General features: G+C 37.6%; 1 protein-coding gene across 1 annotated transcript in view; it reads left to right on the top strand.

The window, feature by feature from the left end:
• FTO (FTO alpha-ketoglutarate dependent dioxygenase) overlaps positions 1–19,530 on the top strand; it is a 226,600-nt gene that overhangs the window by 49,319 nt on the left and 157,751 nt on the right. Inside the window, exons 4-7 of the mRNA XM_041458865.1 lie at positions 3,985–4,128; positions 10,175–10,254; positions 10,572–10,715; positions 16,728–16,847. Coding sequence (XP_041314799.1) covers positions 3,985–4,128; positions 10,175–10,254; positions 10,572–10,715; positions 16,728–16,847 — 488 coding nt within the window. The remainder of the gene's footprint in view (positions 1–3,984; positions 4,129–10,174; positions 10,255–10,571; positions 10,716–16,727; positions 16,848–19,530) is intronic.

Below are 19,530 nucleotides of genomic sequence, written 5' to 3'. Positions count from 1 at the left end.
TGTAAGGGCTACTTGCTGTTTAACTCTTGAACTCCTACAAACTGGCTCTGTCTGCTGACAAGGTAATGTTAAAAGGTTTAACAAACTTACTGTTAGTTGCAGTGATGACTGATCTTCAAGGACCTTTTGTGCTTGTTTCTTTTGTGAAATGCTGCTTGTATGTTTTTACTCTGTGAAGCTAGAAGCAACATCCTGGCAGATAGTCTAATGATGGCTATTTCATTTAATTGGGAATAAAAATTATTAAGATGAACAACAGATGTATGTTTCCCCACCATATTAAAAACAATCCTGAAACTACGAAAGTTGTTCAGCATTGAAGTCAGTCTAACTTTGACAATAATCCTCTTTATGTACTGCTTAATGGATAAAAGTCATAGAGTAGATGCTTTTTTGCAGTATTGGAATAATTTCTAATGACAATAATATAACATAAATATTACTTGTTGAAGTAACAAAAATGGTATGTAGAAAATGTTATCTTACTTTTAAAGAAATGGGTAAGTGTATGAAATGGTCACAGCTCTAACTTGTAGGGTCTGACCAGTTTGGTTTATGTTCTCAAAGACGCAAATTTTTAGTGATCCACTAATTTTCATAATAATAGATTAGAATCCCTGTTGTCTAAAAAGAAATCATCACTTGAATAGACTGTTGTGGGTTTGGGGTCTCTTTTAAACATCTCATTGATCAAATACAGCCTCTCCTTCAGAAATGAAGGGATCACAGAATATTGTTTGTTCTTATTTTCATGCTTTTGTTCCTGATTTATGTGGATACACCATTCCAAACATGAATTGATAAGAACATTGTTGGCAAAATCTTATGTTTTTTTGGTTTTGTGAATGTCAGTTGCAAGAAAAATTTAAATGTTAATAGAATGTAACCTCTTATACTATGGTTTTTCAGTAATGATGTAGAGGAAATAACTTTGGGTAGATACTTATTTCTCATCAGCTGCTAAGAAGCAAAGCAAGCTCTGCTTCTTCCACTTCTTGCATGTAACATATATAAGTTGCTATTGAAAGACGCTCATAATTTATGTATTTTTTTCATTGAGGAACAAGGGCATTCTGGAAAAAATCAATCAATCTGTAAGAAATAGTATAACAGTGGTCAGTTGGATTTAATGTTGAAGTAAATGCTTACAGTCCTTGTTCTTACCAATGTGTTGGCAGTGATTCTATTTTCTTAAGAAATGGTATGTAAGGTTACATTTAGGATATAATTTGGCATTACAGTTTAACTTGAATAGAGATAATTTTAGGTTTCAGAGCATCAAAAAGTCTCAGACTCTGGAAGATTTTGGAGCCAAATAGCAAAGAAACCTTTCAAAGCTACTTTTACTTTCTGTGCTCTGGAACAATAACCAAAGTAGTTCCAGGAAAACAAGTTTCATATTGTTCTGAACCTAACCCTGACCCAAACCTGATAAGATCAGATCTTAGTGCTGGAACATCTCTGAAATTTGAGCTGTCTCATTAAAAGCATAATGTTGTGGCCAATTTTCTGCAGCTACATTCTCTCTTTCATGGCCCTACCATAATTACAGGTTTGATGAGGTATTGTTATGTTGTGGTAAGATTTTACTTCATTGCACCATTTTATTTGGGATTCCAGCATAAAGGTTTCTTGCAGGCCCAAGTCTGTAAATCTCTGCTGACCAGAATTCAAATCTGCACATAGTTTTGTTATACTTCCATTAAATACTTGTGTACTTGACCATTTCTGTATGGCTTGCTACAAAATACATTTGTGTTCTTAAGGTGATGGGTATGTGATCCATGATTTATTCACATGACTTATTCTCAAATGCTTATGATTTAGATGCATCCAAGTGTTTTCACTTAAATGGCAGCTGTAATTATATCAATAAATATACAGCATCCAATAATTCTTGAGGTGTCATAGAGAATTTAATAAAAACTTCTTTTTATGTAAAAGTTTGTCAGGATATGCCACAAATGTTAAGGTGTCTCTTTTTCCCTTGCTCTCAGTTTCAGGGTAGCTTGCATTTAAAAGCAAGTAGCAGCTTGCTTCCATTTGTTACCAAAATAACATGGTAGGAGCAATCAGTTTCAATTGCTGCTGATAATTATAAGGTGCAATAATTGAGAATATAGAGAAAAGGAGACCGTGAGCTGTATTTGAACTCAGTACTTAAGCAATAAAAAATTTATCAAACTGCAAAAAATAAGTCATTTTAACGAGCACATTCCAAAGGTGCTGGATTTATGAGGAGACCCCAGGAAACTTTGATTGAAATTGCTGTCTCTGATTGTAGTTCTATATTTTATTGGTGCCATATTGTGAGCAGTGCTGCTGCCAAAGTGAATGGGAAGGCAGCATAGCAGAGAGAGTTAACCCAGAAAGGTTACTTCTTTTTATAATATCCATGATGTATTGCATTAAAAATGCTTTGAAAGCCATCCTATTTGCAGTTTTCAGAAAACATTTTTCTTAAATTAAGGTACGATTTATCTGAACAGGGTAGAAAATATGAAAGCCCCTTGAAGAGTTTAGTATTGATTTTTCTGAGTATTTGCTAGCTCTTGTTTTCTCATTTTTGTGCTCCTTGATGGAAGGGCCTAGAGCTGCTCCTGTGAGTGAGAGCTTCAGTTGGATGAGCCCTGCAGCAGTGAAGGGAGGGAACTTGGAGATTGTAAGAATTTTCACTTAAGAACATTCAGATTGGCTCTTTAATAGGCTTTGTCTCTCTGCTTCCTGAATTTAGATAATACTTCATTGATATAATAATTAATAAATTGTCTTAATTTTCTAAAGGCTGCTCCCAGCTAAACAACCTGCAGTAACCATGTGAGATGAATGACATGAATATTTTAGAAATGTGAGCTTGTGGTCACACTTTGTGCATGCCTCTTATAATAAGAGCTATACATCTTTAATGTTTTTCTTCTAGAATTTACTTAAGACAAAGGTTTTAAAAATTATTGTACAAAAGCACATTTCAAATGGACAGTGAAATGGACACAGTTGCTAAGTTCTAAGCAAGAGTTGGGCATGGTGCATAGTTAATTTCTAACTGTTCACTGCTGTTCTGTGCCAGCTACTTATTAAAACTTCATCCCTCTTCTGTCAAAATGCACTGTTACTTTAGCTGTAAAACTGTTACACCATAGCTCCCAAATACCTTGTTATAAATGCTGACTGTATCTTTCAATTTATACTGCAGTGAAGTAAGCTTATGAAAATGGTTCTGAGGGATTAAGCTCTAAATACTATTTCTATGCAGTGGATTATTTTTTCCCCAAGCTCAACACGTTCATGTTGCATAATGATAAGAAAAGTGTTGTGACAAATGCATTGAAGCTTCATTGGCTCTTGCACATGTTATCTAGCATGTTTGACTAGTAATTTTGAGAAAAGAATGACAGAGATGATTCCAAGATTTGCTTTGTTGGTCTAGACTGTATTTTGTAACCATTATTTCACCTTTGCCTCAGTTTATGATTTGGTGAAATTGCAAGTACATAAACAAATGAAATTTTTCCTAAAATGCTTTGGCAGTTTACAACTTGAAATTCTTTCAGAAGTTATCTATTGTTATATCAATGTTGCTGCATTTTTTGATTTTTTTTTTCTTCCGTGCTTGTAGTTTTAGTAATGAAAAAAAATTAGTGATGCTTAACTAAAACTCCCCTTACACGTGCTTAAGAGTTTCAGAAAACCTTAAGTCCATTACAAGCCTTGACTTGATTAGCCTTCACTTGGTAGTTAACTTAAAGTTTTCACCTTGGTAAAGTTGGTTGCAAAACAATTCTTGATCTCATATGGCTTTTATTTTTCTTTTACCTGTTGCCTACTTTTGAATTTGGAGATGATGATTCTAGCAAGTGGAGACTGTAGAATCTTTAAGCCTATTCAGATTGTACCAGTATGGGATGTCTTTAAGTCTAAGCCAGATTTTGTATTTATGATTCTTACCTGTTCCCTCATTCTTGTGGTCTCTTTCTCTCTCTCAAGATTCATCTGTAAAAGAAAGCAACGAACAGGAACTGAAGGGAAGAGACCCAGCTGTTTGGCACGTGGGCTTGAAGGTGGCATGGGACATAGAGACACCTGGCTTGGCAGTGCCACTTCACCAAGGAGACATCTACTTGATGCTTGGTAATTTTCAAGGACTAAAATGTTGAACTGTCTGCTGAAAATAGAGAAAATTACACTTATGTTAAAATGAGTTACCATACCTTCCTTACAGTTAGGACTTTTCTTATTTAGTAAAACATGAAATCTGTCTGGAGTATATAGTAAATTTCTCCTGCTCTGCCTACTTCCAAGGTATTTAGGGGAACTTTTTTTCTTAATGTTTGTTTCCCTTTACAGCTAAGAAAGAAATAGTCTTTTTTCACCTTTTCTGTCTGTTGTGCAGTCAGAATTACTAGTTCAAGTTAAACTTCAGGCCATAACTAGAATTTCCCCAGATCTTGCCAGAAGTTGTGCTGTATTTCTTCCATCCTTATATTTCTAGGTTCTTTTTGTATTCTTAATGCAGTTTTTCTGAGCATCTCTTATGTTCGACGAATAAATTTCTGTTCTTCAGCTTGGCTTATCAAGTGACACCTGTATTATGTGGGATGTGAATGAATGTCCTAAAGTTTTCTGGTACCATGGTCCTTGAGGTTTCAGTCATTATGCCAATCTGTGGATATTTTATTAGTCACCAGTTTTACACATGACACTTCTCTCCTTCTGCTACTATGTCTACATTCAAGCATGCTGTTTTCTAGTAGTGGGATTATGCTGAGATCATAATGAACACAGCTGTCTTACTCCAAGAATGAGTCTCAATGTCTCAAGCGTAGAGGATTAAGAAAAGAAAATTAAATTGAGTTAATTTGCTGGAGCAGCTGAGCTCATGTGCTAAGGTTTATCCATTGAAAGAAACGAAGCAAGAGCTGTTGCTAAGGTTTGTTGACACAAAATCTGTTGCTTTCTCTTTTGGCTTCTGTTTCTCTTGGTTTTCATTTTTGTTAAAATAAATTTAGTTATAGATTACACTAAAAACAATAACAAGGTTTCTGACAACATCATGTTGGCCTGTTTAGTGTCTTGGCTTGACATACATCATCTTTGAAGACTGAGAGCACTTGCAGAGCTCCCTGCTTATGTGATTGTGACTTGGAAGGCATATTCCTTGGAATGTCCCTCGAATGACTTGTCACACTCCCAGCTTTATGGGCAGAACAGTCTTTTGAACTGTACCTTTCACAGTATATATACTAAAAAACAATTCCTTTATAAGCCATCATAAAACCCATGTGCCATTCCTTGTTCTTAGTTATCTCATCAAATCCTTCTGCAGGGAAGTGTAGTGTAGAAGTACTGGACTAACTGTGCTCTAAAGAATGTTCAGACATGGAAAGATCAGGTGTTAAGATGTGTGATCCTTTGGCATAGTGGTCTGGACGTGCCTCCCTTTTTTGTAAGGGCATGAAGTAGAAGCCTAGAAGGAAAGAGGGACAGTGAAAATGAACTTTAAGTGGCAGCTAAACATTCCTAGGAGGGTTATTATAATCTATTTTTGTGCAATAGCAGTTAGGGCATCAAGTAAACTTCTTATCTAATCCTTCCTGACTGGAAACTTTGAGCATATAGAGCATTGCTGGCCAAGAGATTCAGAAGGTATTTAATAAAAGAAGGGGACTAACTTTAGTGTTTTTATTGCAAAATACTGTAGATTGTAGTTGATTGAGTTACCAGATCATAAGGGTGTTTTTTATTCCCTAGTGGAATTTATATAGTGACTAAAGTATTTTCAGAGATTCTATATGAAGGGTAGATCAGAAAGTTAGTTTATTTAATGAGTAACATCATGAGCATGTTTAGATGGAAACAAAGGATATATTAAACATTCTTTTGAAGATGATGTGTAAATCACTTTCTTATTAGTACTTTTGAAGAGCTACAGATTTGAGCTCTGTAGGCCAGGTGTTTTTTTAATCTCTTCTGCATTTCCATAGTCTTTGTGTTTCTTTTCAATTACTTGGGGAGAAAATTACTCTTCTAAATAGTCTTAGGGGGTATTCTCAAAATGGCCCTTTTATTGGCTTTCTTTGTGTAGCAGGACTGCCTTTATCATTTTGACTTGGAGTGAAAGACAATATAAGGAAACATATATAGTTCCAGTGTATGTTTTACTGTTTGGATTTTTTACATTAACTTTTAACAGGGGATATCTTGAAGATGCCAACTAAAAGACAAAATATGAAAACTCTGTAAAAAAAGAAACTTGACAGTAATAAAAAAAAGAAGATTAATTTGTCTTACGCTTTTGTACATGTTGTATTCCAGAACCTCATGTCAGTAAGCAGAGTCCTCTTACTGGCATTATGTTAAAAGCAGTGGCAGAATGCAAGACATCTAGAAAGCAGAATATTGAAGAGTCCTGCAGCTGGTGGTGGTTCATGTACAGGCACTGATTGATAGGACTGGGGGGATTGGTTGTGACCACCACTGACTCACCCACCCCAGCACAGAACTCAGCCACTCTGTAGGTCTGTCCTTCCAGTTGCTGGAATGGTGTAGTGTTACTGCTTTATATGAATGCTGAAAATGCTGAAACATCACATTCAACATGTTGCTTATAATTTAAAAGTCAGGTCCTATCAATTTCTGTACCTGTAATACCACTAGTATTTCCTGTGGTACACACAAATCTATATAAGAGAGTGTGGTAACTGGATATTTCTTATAGTAAGATGCAATTACAGTAACTTGTAAATCAAGATCAATGGGTATAGCAAAGTAACAAAAAAAACCCAGTTTTTTCTTTTTAGCATTTCTAGTAGACATTTAATAATGTTTCTGTTCCTCTCTTCATTGGCTTTATGAATGTTTTTTTATTATTCTGGGGAGAAATTAAGTAAAATGTCTTATAATTTAAATTTACATTGTCCTTCTCCAGCAGCCCTCTTCAGATAAAATCATGGGCCATAATTTAGATGTATGTTAATACTAAACATAGGATGATCACATCCGTTCTTCTTTTAAGCTATTACAACAATATAAATGTATTTTATTAAGCAAAACCAGCAAAAACTCAAAATTATTTTGAGTAAGACTGATTTTTTTAAATAATTTTTTAGGCTTTTCTTAATATGAAGAAAAAAGTCTGGTGAATGGCTGCAAGTCTGCTGCCTAAAAATTCAAATCTAAACTTTATATCACTCATGACACGGAAACACTTTAGCTCAATTTGGAATAATATATTGGTCTGCAGAGGAAGTGCACACTGAACCCTGCTGCCTCAAGTACACAGTCAAGGGGTGTCTAATATGAAAAGTGTTGGGTGCATGCAATAAATCCAAAACTCGTGGAGGTGAGCAAAGGGCCCCATCTGCTCTGTCCTGGAGCATGCTTAACTAGGCTTGTCATGGTCCTACTATTAAATTGGAGTTGTTTTCCCTAATCTTTGCGTTAGACATGACCAGATTTGCAAGCAGATTTACAATTTTCACTAATTTTCCTACCATGACTTCAAAACATACTTAACAAAAATACATTCTGGACTCTTTCAAAGGCAGATTTACTTTTCTGCAGCTGTTTCCCATAGATCAAGCTCTTAGCTTGAAGGTCAGGGTTTTAAAACAGCATGAAGATGAACTTTCAGTCTTATACCACTCCCCACCCCCAGCAAATTATACTTTGAGAAGCATCAAAAAATTATTTTCATAACCAACCAGAAGTAGGTTGCACACATTGCAGAGTTGGCTTGTGGTTAAAGCTAATATTTAATGGAAACACTTCCACATGTATAAAGTGACTCATTAAACTGTTTCTAGATATTTAATCTGCTTCTATTTTCACAAATGAACTTGAACCCTCTTTGCTCTCTAGCATCTTGAATGTGTTGGAGCTTTTCACCTCCTCCTTTTTTTGAGTCTACATTTAATCCAAATGGTACATTTGGATTAGCTACTCCTAAGACTTAGAACTCCAGAAATATATTTGTCATTAAAAAACTTTGATTGCGAAGTTTGCAAACTCTGACATATTTCTTTTAAATTCATTATTTTTCTAGTTTTTAGACTTTTAATTTGTTTTTATTTGTGCACGTTTTTTCTTGTTTGTTAATGGTAGTTAAGAAAATTAATAACAAAAGTCCATTCCATTTCACTTTTGTTTGTAGATATTTGTGGTGATTAGAATATCAAAGATTTTGCCAGTGCTTTGAACACCACTGTACCTTTTATTTGCCTCTTGAAATAGATAAGAGACAACTGTCCAAAAAGTTCATGGGGAACACTTTAGAGAAGATAGAAAAGACTATATAAATCCCTGTTGGTAATTCTGGGAGCCATTTTTCCTTGTTGTTTGTGTTTTCCTGGGAAATATTTTACCTCAAAGTAATAAGTTTAGGGCCTTTAGCCTCCACTTCTTTAAGGATTGGCTAAGATTTTCTTATCTTTCTACCTTTTATTTGTTATGTTGCAATAGTCTGCAGTAACGTGGGTGTCACATTGTTCCTCTTGAAGTGCTTTGTCTCAGCTCCCTGATAGTTCAGTGGTAAAATGAGAATTAAGTGTCTGTGTGTTATTTCAGTGTCTGTGCACAGACATATCCATTAGTCTGTTCTTTTGACAAAGGCTGTGTGAGCACGGGGCTTTCAGTGCTGCTGGTGGAGCCCACGTAATTCAGCTGTCAGAAGAGAGCCCAGAGGGGACAGAGCAAGGGCTGGGACTGAGAACGGGATCAGAGAGCAAAGGGAGGATCTGGCAGTAGTTTGAAGGAGAGGAGAGGACTGTGCTGAAGGTCTGTGCTGGAGGGATGTATTTTGAGAAAACAAGAGGCAGAAAACCCCAGATGTCAGTACAGTGCAGGGAGAGAGAGATATACCATGTGAACTTGCCTCCACAATTAAAAGTTGAATATGCAACATCCAGAGTCCAAAATTTATCTGCTATCTGTAAATAACAGTGATATCACTGAGAAGTTTAACTGATGGGGGGTCCCATGTAGAGAATAATAGCCTGCATTCTGTGCTGAAGAGTCTGTGTTTTGCTTTTGCAGACCTGATGGGCCAGTGCTTAGTCATGTAAAGCTGAGGCTGACTCCTTAAGACTTGTTTTTTACTGAACCCCACGAGAGCTCTGTGGTACTTCCAACATGGGTGACCAAGGAATGAAACAGCTTTGGTTTGGCTCTAAAACCAAAATAGCATTCTGGGTGTAGTGTTCTGTATCTGAATAAAAGCTTTTAATGCCAGATGGACAATGGCCAATTTAACAAAGAGTGATTTTTTCTTTTCAGTTAATATATATTTGGGAGAAAAAGAAATCAAATCTTTGCCACAATCTTTTATGGCCTAAAAGGTATTTTTTAATATGCTTTGAAGCATGCAATCAATGAAGCTTCAACTATTTTAGTACAATTAGAGTTTTAAATTTTTTGCTAACTTTTAAATTAAAATTACAGGCTTCTTTCTGAGATTCATAAAGGATTAGAGACAGTTGGGAGCAGTTCCAAGGTGCAGCTCTGCAATGAAAGTTATGCCAAGGGTTTGAATAAAGGTGCACATCAAAATGTAATGTCTAATTCTATGTTTGCTACATACAGCCATAAAGAATGGGCACGGAAAGGGGTAGTGAAAGTGTTTAGGTTTGTTTTCTGACACAATTCTTCTTGAAAGTGATTGTGGTATTTAAATATTGTGATGTCCAGAGATGATAATGTTCTGTGGCCCTTGCAAGACTGGATTCTGTGCAATTTATCCTCATATGTGTCTATAGGAAATAGTTTTTAATAAGGTTTTGTTGGGTTTTTTTAGCATTTTGTTTTCAAGAACTTTGAGCATGTTTAGTGTTTTTGGGAAAAGAGATTGTAACTTCCATGTAGCCTCTTTATTCTCCTCCATAGTCTAGATTTAGTAGCCTCCTCAGCTTTGGAGGAATTAATTTGTTTAGGTGAACTTTCCCTATGAGAGGTGGGAAAATGCCACTTCTAAACTGTATAGGAGAAAGCTAGTGTAAGTAGAAATATTTCTGACTCTAGGATAGTAAATAGTTACTGTGCTCTGCAGAACATTGGAGCTATGTGGCTGAATTCTCTAAGCATTAAAGCAAGATAAATAGTGTACTTAATTCATATTCAACCAGATTAACTTTGATTAAGTATAATTTTTCCCTGTACTTAAGGTTTTCTAATCTGTCCCTAGATGACCTCAATATGACCCATCAGCACTGTGTTCTGGCTGGTTTGTCACCTCGGTTCAGCTCCACTCACAGGGTGGCAGATGTAAGTACCAAAACCATTTCACTCTTTGGTCCCTTGTACAGCCAGTATCCTGGTGCCATGTATGCAGCACCAGGATATCAGAATTGTGGTTCATGTTATGCTTATGACTCAAACTCTTTTCATTAACTGCCATTGTTTATTTTTGATTGAGGTACAATTGGTTCTGTATTGGTAGTTGGCCTTAACTCCCAGCTGGGCTTATCAGATGTGAATTGTGAATGTGCTGCACCACACCTCACGGATTGCTGATGAAATGTAGTTGAGAAATACAAATTTTCTGAAGTGGCTATATATAAGTTTTTATTGTATCTTTACAGTCTTCAAGAGGAACATTGGAATACATATTTGGGCGGTGTGAACTGGCACTCCAGAATTTACAGACTGATCCTGATTCAATGGCTTTGTCTTTGAGATCACTGGAAGCTGCAGTGGTGAAGCAAGTAGAAGAAATACATAATGAGGTGAGATGGTCCACACTGAAAACACCTCAGCCAGGTCTGAGCAGTGCATCTCCTCATGGAGTTAATGGCAATTAAGTGTGTTCAGCTGCTTACAAGGCATTGCTTTGTAGGAGTTTGCAATGTGGATTTTATGTCTTTTTTACCTGGGTACAGTAATTGGGATTATTGTGGAAGTTTTCATTTTTCCTTCTTAAGATCCCTCTGCTGGTAAAGTGAGAGAAGTTTCACAAAATACTGCACCAGAACTGACAGCGTGGTGGTCAAACAGACTACTCTAGCACTTCTCTAACAGAAAGGAAGAGAGAGAAGGGATTAGAGGGAAAGGAGCAGGTAGATTTTTTCAGTTATTCCTCCCTGGTTTTTGTTGAACCAGGTCTTTGCATAATGCCATGGGTGGCGTAATTGTGACTGTGTGCTCTAAAGTATGTTCTGAAGAAAATACAGCGGAAATACTTGTCAGGAACATATTTTAACAGGTCACTTAGTTCTACAAAAGATGCAAGTGTATTAATGCACTTGGACAGAATTTCACTGAAGCTGGAAGTGCTTTCTTGCTTGGAGCTGTGCTGTATTTCTACTAAGATAAATTAGAAGCTGTACAAAGGTCATTTGCACTCAAATTAGAATTCGTGTAAAATGTTTAAATTTCTGTCTGCTGAGGAATATAATATTGTGTAGTGCTACTAAAACTTTGTAGAACACATTTTTATCTGTATTGTGTTTACAGTTGGTAAAATGGAGCATAGCGTTGGCAAAAGATTTGCGCCCTTGACTTTTACCAAAACAGCTCCTAGGGCAATTTAAAGAAGTCTGATGCATGCAGGGGTTTACAAAACATTAATCAGGCTCAGTCCATAAAACTACACGCATATGTGGTTTGCACAGCAAGGGCCACAGGCACAGCTGGTATAAATTTGCACGGGTCCTTTAACATCAAAGGCATGTGCTGTTTACATCAGGTGAGAGAGTAGCCCCTGGTGTTTGCAGTCACCTGAATAATTTTGCAATGTGACATACAGGGATGTTTCCTGTTACACATATGGGATATACTGTAACAGCAATCCTTGTTTAACTTGTACTTATTGTGCACTTAGTAGACACACTGGATCTATATTTAATTTGAAAAGAGACTACCCATCCTCCTATTTTACTATTCTTTTTTTTTTCCCCTTAATTTTTTATCCCAAGGTCAAATCTTCACTTCCTATTAGAATGCTCCTTAAATTTCATTTATTGCTGCACAAGTAGACAAAATTTCTAGGGGCTTATCTCTGTGGTAAATGCCAATTTATTTTTTTTTCAAACATCACTGAGCTGAAAATATAAAGACCTGTGAAGCTAATGCAACTTCTCTTGCATATAAAAGCTTCCTACCTTCCTGTATGATAAATCTTTGTCTTTTCACGTGCTAATAGAAGTTTTAGGTTCAAACTTTATCAGGCAGATGGAAGAACAAGAGACTGTTTTGTTTCTTAAAAGAATCAAACTGCTTACTGATGAAAATGAACCTTTCATTTCACACTCTTAGTTTGTTAGCAGTTTTTAATGTAAAATCAAAATCACTAAAATCCAGATCTCCATAAGATTGATGGAGAACTGCCAGCCAGTTTCCCAGTTTTGCCTGTGTATTTCTGATAGACAGCTTTCTGTGCTATTCATAAAGCTCCTTGCAAATTTTTTTATCTTCTTCTGAACCAGAGATCATGAGCTTGAAATGAGATAGTGTCTAGGGGTGATGACATTGTTGTATTTTATTTTTAAATATTGTCTTAACTGAAGTTTTTCAGTTTTAACTCTTATAACTAGCTGCAGCCATTCTTCTTGGTGCTTTATCTTCCTGAAATGCTACGGGTTCATTCTTTTTGCCCCCTTGCTGCTACCTCCAAAGCAATCATCAGAGACCATTAACCAGAACAGAACCATCACAGTACCAAGCTAAAGTCTACTAGTTTAGCAGATTCACAAACTGTGCTGAAATTAACTGCTCTGCCAAATGAGGCCTGGATGAATTATCTGTGTCTGCTCGAGGGAAAAAGCCTAAGAGCGGGTCTGAAAGAATGAGGAATGGTTCTGTGCCTTCACTTTTGTACTCCTGGGCAGGAAAATTGACTTGCTGTGCTGATAAAGTGTGTTTGAACTGAGGATCTGAAGCATAGGTGGAGACTTCATTTTTTTTCCAGTTTTTTGGTAGGTAGAGAAACCTCTGAAAGAGTATCTGGGGGGTGTCCTTACTTGATGTTAGATTTCCCAGAGTTCATTTTTCAGGGCCCTGTCTTGGATGCCTTGACAGAGATATTCCTGTTGAAAAAGTGAAATGCTAACCTGAGGAGGATTTTAGCATCTCTAGTGGGCAGCCAGGTGGAAGTTTAGTATTTCTTTAAACCTGGCTTAGTTGTCATGGTCTCCCTCACTAAAACAGCCTTCAAAGGAATATCTGAGTAATTGCAAGGTATGTGCTGTGTGTTAGATGTGTGAGTCACTTCACTCCCAGTGTGTACTTTGTAGCTGTAAGTAAAGATAACCTTAATTAAGGGTGTTCACGTGCAGTTTGTCTGTGCTGCTCATGGCCTTGCAGTGGCAGGGATGTAGGAGGGTGAGGAGATGCAGTTACCTGGCAGCTGGGGAGCACAATAGCCTGGCAGCTCACACACAGTCACAACCAGGCTGTTGTTTGGTCAGGAATAGTTTATCCCAAAAGAAATGATCTCGCACAATTCTCTGAATGGCAACTTCTTGCTCCTCCTACTACTTTCCTCCTACTTGGCTTTTCTAAACGTGTACAGCTGCTGACTACATCCCAAACAGAGCTACAGGGCACCTGGGGAAAACCGCTGGCAGCTAAATTATTTTTAAAGAAATTAAATACTGCTGGACAGACAATGTAACTGCTCATACATATAAGAATAAATCTGAAGAAAAGATCTTCACTAGCCTGTTCTTCACATTTCAAAGAAAATTTGTCTTGCTCTGACTAATGCAGAATCTGCTAATAGTTCATGTTGGTGTGAGGTATTTTCAAGGTTTCTGTATTTGCCAGCACCAAACTAATATTCAGATGTCCTCAGTGTAGTGAAACACCAGAGGCAGTCTTTTGTGTCATGGGATTGTGTTGAAAATATGGCAGGTTTCAAACTAAGTACTTAAGTTGGAAAGGTGGGGATTTGTTCACATCAGGGTGTTTGCTCAGCTGTGATAATCAGATCCTGATTGCCATGATTAAAACTAGAGACTGAATTGGTTGCCCTGTTGCTTGTGAGGTACAGTCACTTTTGCCTACAGCAAATCTGTTTTTATGGCAACAGGAGATTAATTGAGCTTGGAGAATGCATGGGGAGGTAAAACATGGGCTAGCTGAGTTGAAGGGATGTGGTGTTGGACAAAGAGGTCGTGGGTGAGAAGGGGAGTGGTGCAGGCAGCCAAAAGAAGATTAGTTTGTTTTAGCACATTATAGTGAGCTGACAGCATGGTTGGTGGCTACTAGTATGGCAGAGAGAAAATATAGATCGCCTACATGTGCGGCATTGAATAACCAGTACTTTTAAAGAATTGACTGAGGAGCATTGCCTCACAGAATGTCAAATGCTGCTGTTGGCCTTTTACTGCCCAGTATTGGCAATAACCTAAAATTGGCCTTTAATCATTGCTTAAAGGACAACTTGAAAATATGTTGAGATTAGACACATGAGGCCTGATTCTGGGCTGACTTGCACAGATGTAAGTCATAAGTGAAAATCAATTAGAAGATGAAAGTTATTCCTCAGATACTTAGCCTGTATATTTTTATTTGTAAATATGTTTAAGCTGTGTCCTTTTCAGTCATGTAAAATATTTTCTAATGATAACTGAAGTTAGTTCTCATGTATGGAAGTCTCCAAATTAAAACTCTCTGACAAAATCTTTACTTAGCAAGAGCGGTTAACCTGAGAGTTTTGTCACAGAAGATGAATGTTCTCTAAACTTCCATTCCAGTAGGGCTAGAAATGAGCTTTTTGTGTCTCTCCAGTATTTAGTGTTGAGGTTTTTTTAATGGTACAGCTTCTATGCATGGAAGAAGACAAGCCAAGAGGAGTGATTTCCTGCTACAGAGAAAAGTTATTACAGAAGAGAAATAATGTCACCCTTGCATCATGTGCATGGAAGGAGACAAACCAAGAGGAGTGATTTCCTGCAGAGAAAAGTTATTACAGAAGAGAAATAATGTCACCCTTGCATCATCAAGATAATTTTCTTTCTCAGAATCAACAGATACCTGTTCAGAGGTCATAGTTCAGAGCACACACTTGTCAAGCAGTTTGGAGGGTGAAACATTTTCTGGAGGGCCAGCTTGGAGAGTGAAACATTTTCTCCCCAACCCCAATTTATTAAGCCAGGTTAGAGCTAAACAGCTCAGCTGTGAGATGAATGCAGAGCAGAGTTTGATAGCTGTGTGAGATGGCAGTCCACATCATTAAACAGCCTCTTGTTGCAATTAGGTACACACTGACCTCTGATGAGACCAGCTAATCCTGCAGAAAATGAACTAGCTTGTTGCTCTACTTTATGTCTTAGACCTAAAAACCTACTCTTTTGGGTCAAATTATATGTATTTTGTATGGGATCAAGATACATTTAAATTTTGGCCAATATGCCAGACTGCAATTAGAGTGAAGTTACATAAATTATTGCAACAAATCAATATGACTAGGTAAAAATCAGATTGACTGAAATAGATCTGTGATGAGTCATATTTTAAGATTGATTTTAATAATTTTTTTTCATTGATTAATGGCCTCGTGACTAATTTCATGGAACCTGTTTACCAGACAGCACGTGGTAGAGGCCAAAAATCTCAAAAAGAAGTGAAGAGAGAAAAAAAACAGTTCTTAAAATGCTAATTGAAGAATGGTATGCTCAGCTTTCCCAAAACTGCATATACTGGTTTTGGTTTGGTTTTTTTTCCTACCAAACCATAACTAGGTCCTTCATACCTCATTAATATTATAGAGGAAGCAAAGTTTCTTTCAACTTCTTTTTTTTTTTTTTTTTTTTTTTTTTTTTTTTTTTTTTTTTTTTGGAAGGATGTCATCAAACTTCTGTGCTAAAAAGTCACTGGCTAGCAGTCAGGATTTTTTTAAAACATTTTAAGATCTGTGTCTGCCAACTAATCATGCTATATTTTACTAACAAAGTTCCTTTATTATTCTTTTTATACACTGAAAATTTAAGTATTTTTAATTGTAATCTTTACTGTATGGACCAAATCTTCAGTTAATGTCAACTGGACCACTTTCAGATTTCTGCAGCTGTTCAGTTTTCTCTTGCAGGAAAGGGAGTGTTAGGTGACAGCTTTGGGCAGTTTTCTTTATTCTTTCACCTTGGTAGGTTGTCTTTGTTTGCATCTTCAGAGCTGAGCAGGGATAAACAAATCTTCTTTGTGGTACAAATAATGATTAAAGCAGCTTTGAACTCAGTGTGAAACATAACTACCACAACAAAGATAAATATGGAATTCTAAAGACCAGAACTATGGATTACTCTTAAAGAAAAGCAGCATCTTTGCTAACTGGGCTGTCTGGTGAAGGATGAGAGGCTGTGATTCCTTGTGTGCTCCCCTCTCATTCCATAGCAACTGGGCTGCATTCTAGCAATGTTATTACTGCAAGTGTTTTTCCATCTTTGTGACTGAAACAATTTGAAACCCACAGTGTTAATCACAATAAGCCAGGGTTGGTGCATATTGGGCTGGAATTTTTAATGTTTGTTATACACATACACCATGTAAAAAAGAGTTGAGTTTTGCACCTCTCTGGGTTTGAAGGGAGTAGCTCAGGTCACAAATGGATGTGGAGTAGAAATAACCATCTGGGTGTGTTTAGAGAGGAACAGTCAGGGTGTGTTTAGGAATGACCTGCTTTGCTAACTGTCTCCTTTCCTGTGGGACTGTTCAGGTATAGCTGGATTCTTGCCTTACCCTGTTCCTGCCCCAGATAAGGACTGTGGATGTTTATGGTGCCATATGTTTTTATCTTGCAGGTTGAATTTGAGTGGCTTAGACAGTTTTGGTTCCAAGGCAAGAGGTATTTGAAGTGCACTGATTGGTGGCTTAAGCCTATGGCTAAATTGGAAGAATTTTGGAGAAAACTGGAGATTATGGTAAGTACTGGTTTTAAAGTCTAAAGCCGCTAGGGCCTAATTCTGAGAGCACTCACAATTATGTTTTTAATTGTACTGTAGTAATGGGGTTTAGACTTTATTCAGAACATATGAGAAGCAGAATCAATGTCAGCCTTTCACTGTCTCCTCTTACTTTTATCCCCCAGTAGCCAGAAAAAATGTGAGCAAAATCAGATCCAAAACCCCAGGATTTTAGTTAGTTCTTGACTTTGCTTGTTTTTAAAGTTTGAAAGCCTCATATGAGCGTTTTAGAGCCTCACAAGATGACAGCCACATATTACACCACACAAATACTGTGCATTGTCAACTTTTTTGTACAACACCCTGACGGACACCTCTGCTAGTGACAACAGTAGTGCACGTGTCAGAGGAAAGCTGAGAACAAAATTGGTCATCTGGAAGTACAATTGTCTGTGGTCCACCTGCACTCTTAGACCAAAGCCAGAACCTGCAAGAGGGGATTATTTCAAGAATCAACGTAATAATGATTTTTGGGTACTTCAAAGTACATTGTGCATTTCTTGAAAAGGGATTCAGTGGCAAACACTGCTACCCTGTTGCTGCTGCTGTCCACGTAGAGCCTCAGGTCAGAGCCTGTGCTGTCAGAGCTCCAGAGCAGTTGCCAGCATGCCTTTTTCTGGGTTTTTTTTGCACTCAGAAGGGGCTGTGCCGGCAAACCCATTGTCCTCCTCTCCATCCATCTGCATCAGAAGCTGCTTCTTGGTCATTTCTGCTGGCCACAGCATAAACTAGCCTCGGTTTGCCTGTACTGGCTTGGAAGAGTTTGTGTTGTAGTTGAGGATGCTGAGTACCACTTGTGTCAGGGCTGTGTTTGCGGTGCAACAAGAACCTGGGGTCCTTCCTTAGACCTTCCTGGACAGGAAATGCTGTGGCTCAGCTGCTCAAATGCAGTGTGAGCTGCCCCAGCAGTGGCTGGTTCAGACTCAGAAAACGTACCCAGAAAAGTGGACATTTGAATTGTGGAACCAGTTGCTACAAGAAATCAATGAAGATTGAATTTTGTGGGGGTTTTTGGGGTTTTTTCCCTTTTTTTGTTGTGTTCTTCTGTGCTCACATTCTTGAACGACCCTTATAATTTAAAAAAAAATCTTCTGGTTTGTTTTTCTTTCAAATGACAACTTACTCTCTTGTAACACAGGCTTAGATGAGGTAGAGACAAGAATGTTTGATATTTTATATCCATTGTGTGTTGAAAACACGGAAAAACAGCAAACTCTGGAACTCTCAAGGGTTAGGTTTTCTGCAATTGGTGTGACATTGCCATGTGTCTCTAATTAGAAGCATGGTGGCGTCAGTGTATCTCCTTTCAACAAGCCTCGGGATGATATTTATCAGCAAACCCAAGCTCGGGCCAAGACAGGAGCTGCTTCTAATTTATATTTTAAGAATCGCTTTAATGTTTTATGACTTATAACATATTAATCACAATTAATTTCAGCTATTGGAGGAGACAGAAGAGCATGTTAATTGGGGCTGTCTGCTTGCCGAGCCTCTCGGTGCGCTCGGCGGATTTTGGGGCCGCGGGGCGCGACTCGCGCTGCGGTGCCGGCCCGCCGCCGTCAGGGGGCAGTGTTGAGCCGCGCGTTGGGCGCTCCCGGCCCTGGAATTGCGCTGGAATTGCGGCGGGAGCGATCCCCGCGCTGCTGCCGCCAGCCCCATCCGCGATTCCACAGCTCGGGAAATCCAGCGCTGTGGGGTAACCCGTTCAACGGCAATTTAACATCAAAACTGCGCTGCTTTGGGGCATGGTTAGCTTCCACGGCTAAGTTAAACATAAGGGTATTTTTGAAGGTAGCCAGTAGTCTGCACCCGATGGGGGTTTTTTCTTCCGAATTTGTAACTTTACCTGGATGATTCTTAAAAAAAAAAAAAAAAAAAAAGAAAAAAGAATAAAATGCTAAAAGTAAAATGTCTTAGAATTGTTGGTCTTGTTTTGGAAGGATTTTGCTGCTCAAAAGGAATTCTTTCTTAAAAGGAAATATTTAAGCATGTATTTTTCCTTTGTGTGTGAGCTGAACAACTGTTGACATAGCGTTTTTATATATGTGTCTAGAGTGAGACAAAAGTCAGTCTCAGGGACCTTCTGTGTGGTTTTTTTTTAGGTTTTCCCCTTGTTTAACAAAGAAGGGAATAAAGTTTCAAAAATTATCTCTCATTCTGCTAATTGTAATTACTCTTCTGTCACGGCAGAGTATGATATTGTAGGAAGTTCAGCCCAGTGTCTTCAAACCTGTGGGCTTTATTAAATATTTTTGTACATTATAGCAAGCACGCAATTTTATCATAATGTTTATTCCTGGCATTTCTTTCCCTGAGGATAGTTTTACTAAGAGCTCACTCTTGTGATGTAAATGTTAAACCTTTCATTTGAATGACATTCTGATAAAACATCACATTTCCCACAATATTACCTCATGAATTTATGAGCCATTAAATCCGAAGCAGTTTAACCAATCTTCCTTTTTTTCTCCCCCTCCCTTGAAAATATGAAGGCTATTCATATGTTGGAGGGTTTTTTTTTTTAAAAGTCATCCAAGATTAACACGTTATCGCCTGCAACATCAGGATAAATGCTTGCAGAATTCAAAGGGAGAGTTACCATTTGAAAAAAGACCGTATAGGCTTTGCTTTCTGGGTAAAG

Source organism: Pyrgilauda ruficollis, unplaced genomic scaffold (assembly GCF_017590135.1).
Source record: "Pyrgilauda ruficollis isolate IOZ18807 unplaced genomic scaffold, ASM1759013v1 scaffold13, whole genome shotgun sequence".
In the NCBI taxonomy this organism is placed as follows: domain Eukaryota; kingdom Metazoa; phylum Chordata; class Aves; order Passeriformes; family Passeridae; genus Pyrgilauda; species Pyrgilauda ruficollis.
The sequence above is the reverse complement of the archived record's forward strand: the minus strand, read 5'-3'. Positions and strand labels throughout refer to the sequence as shown.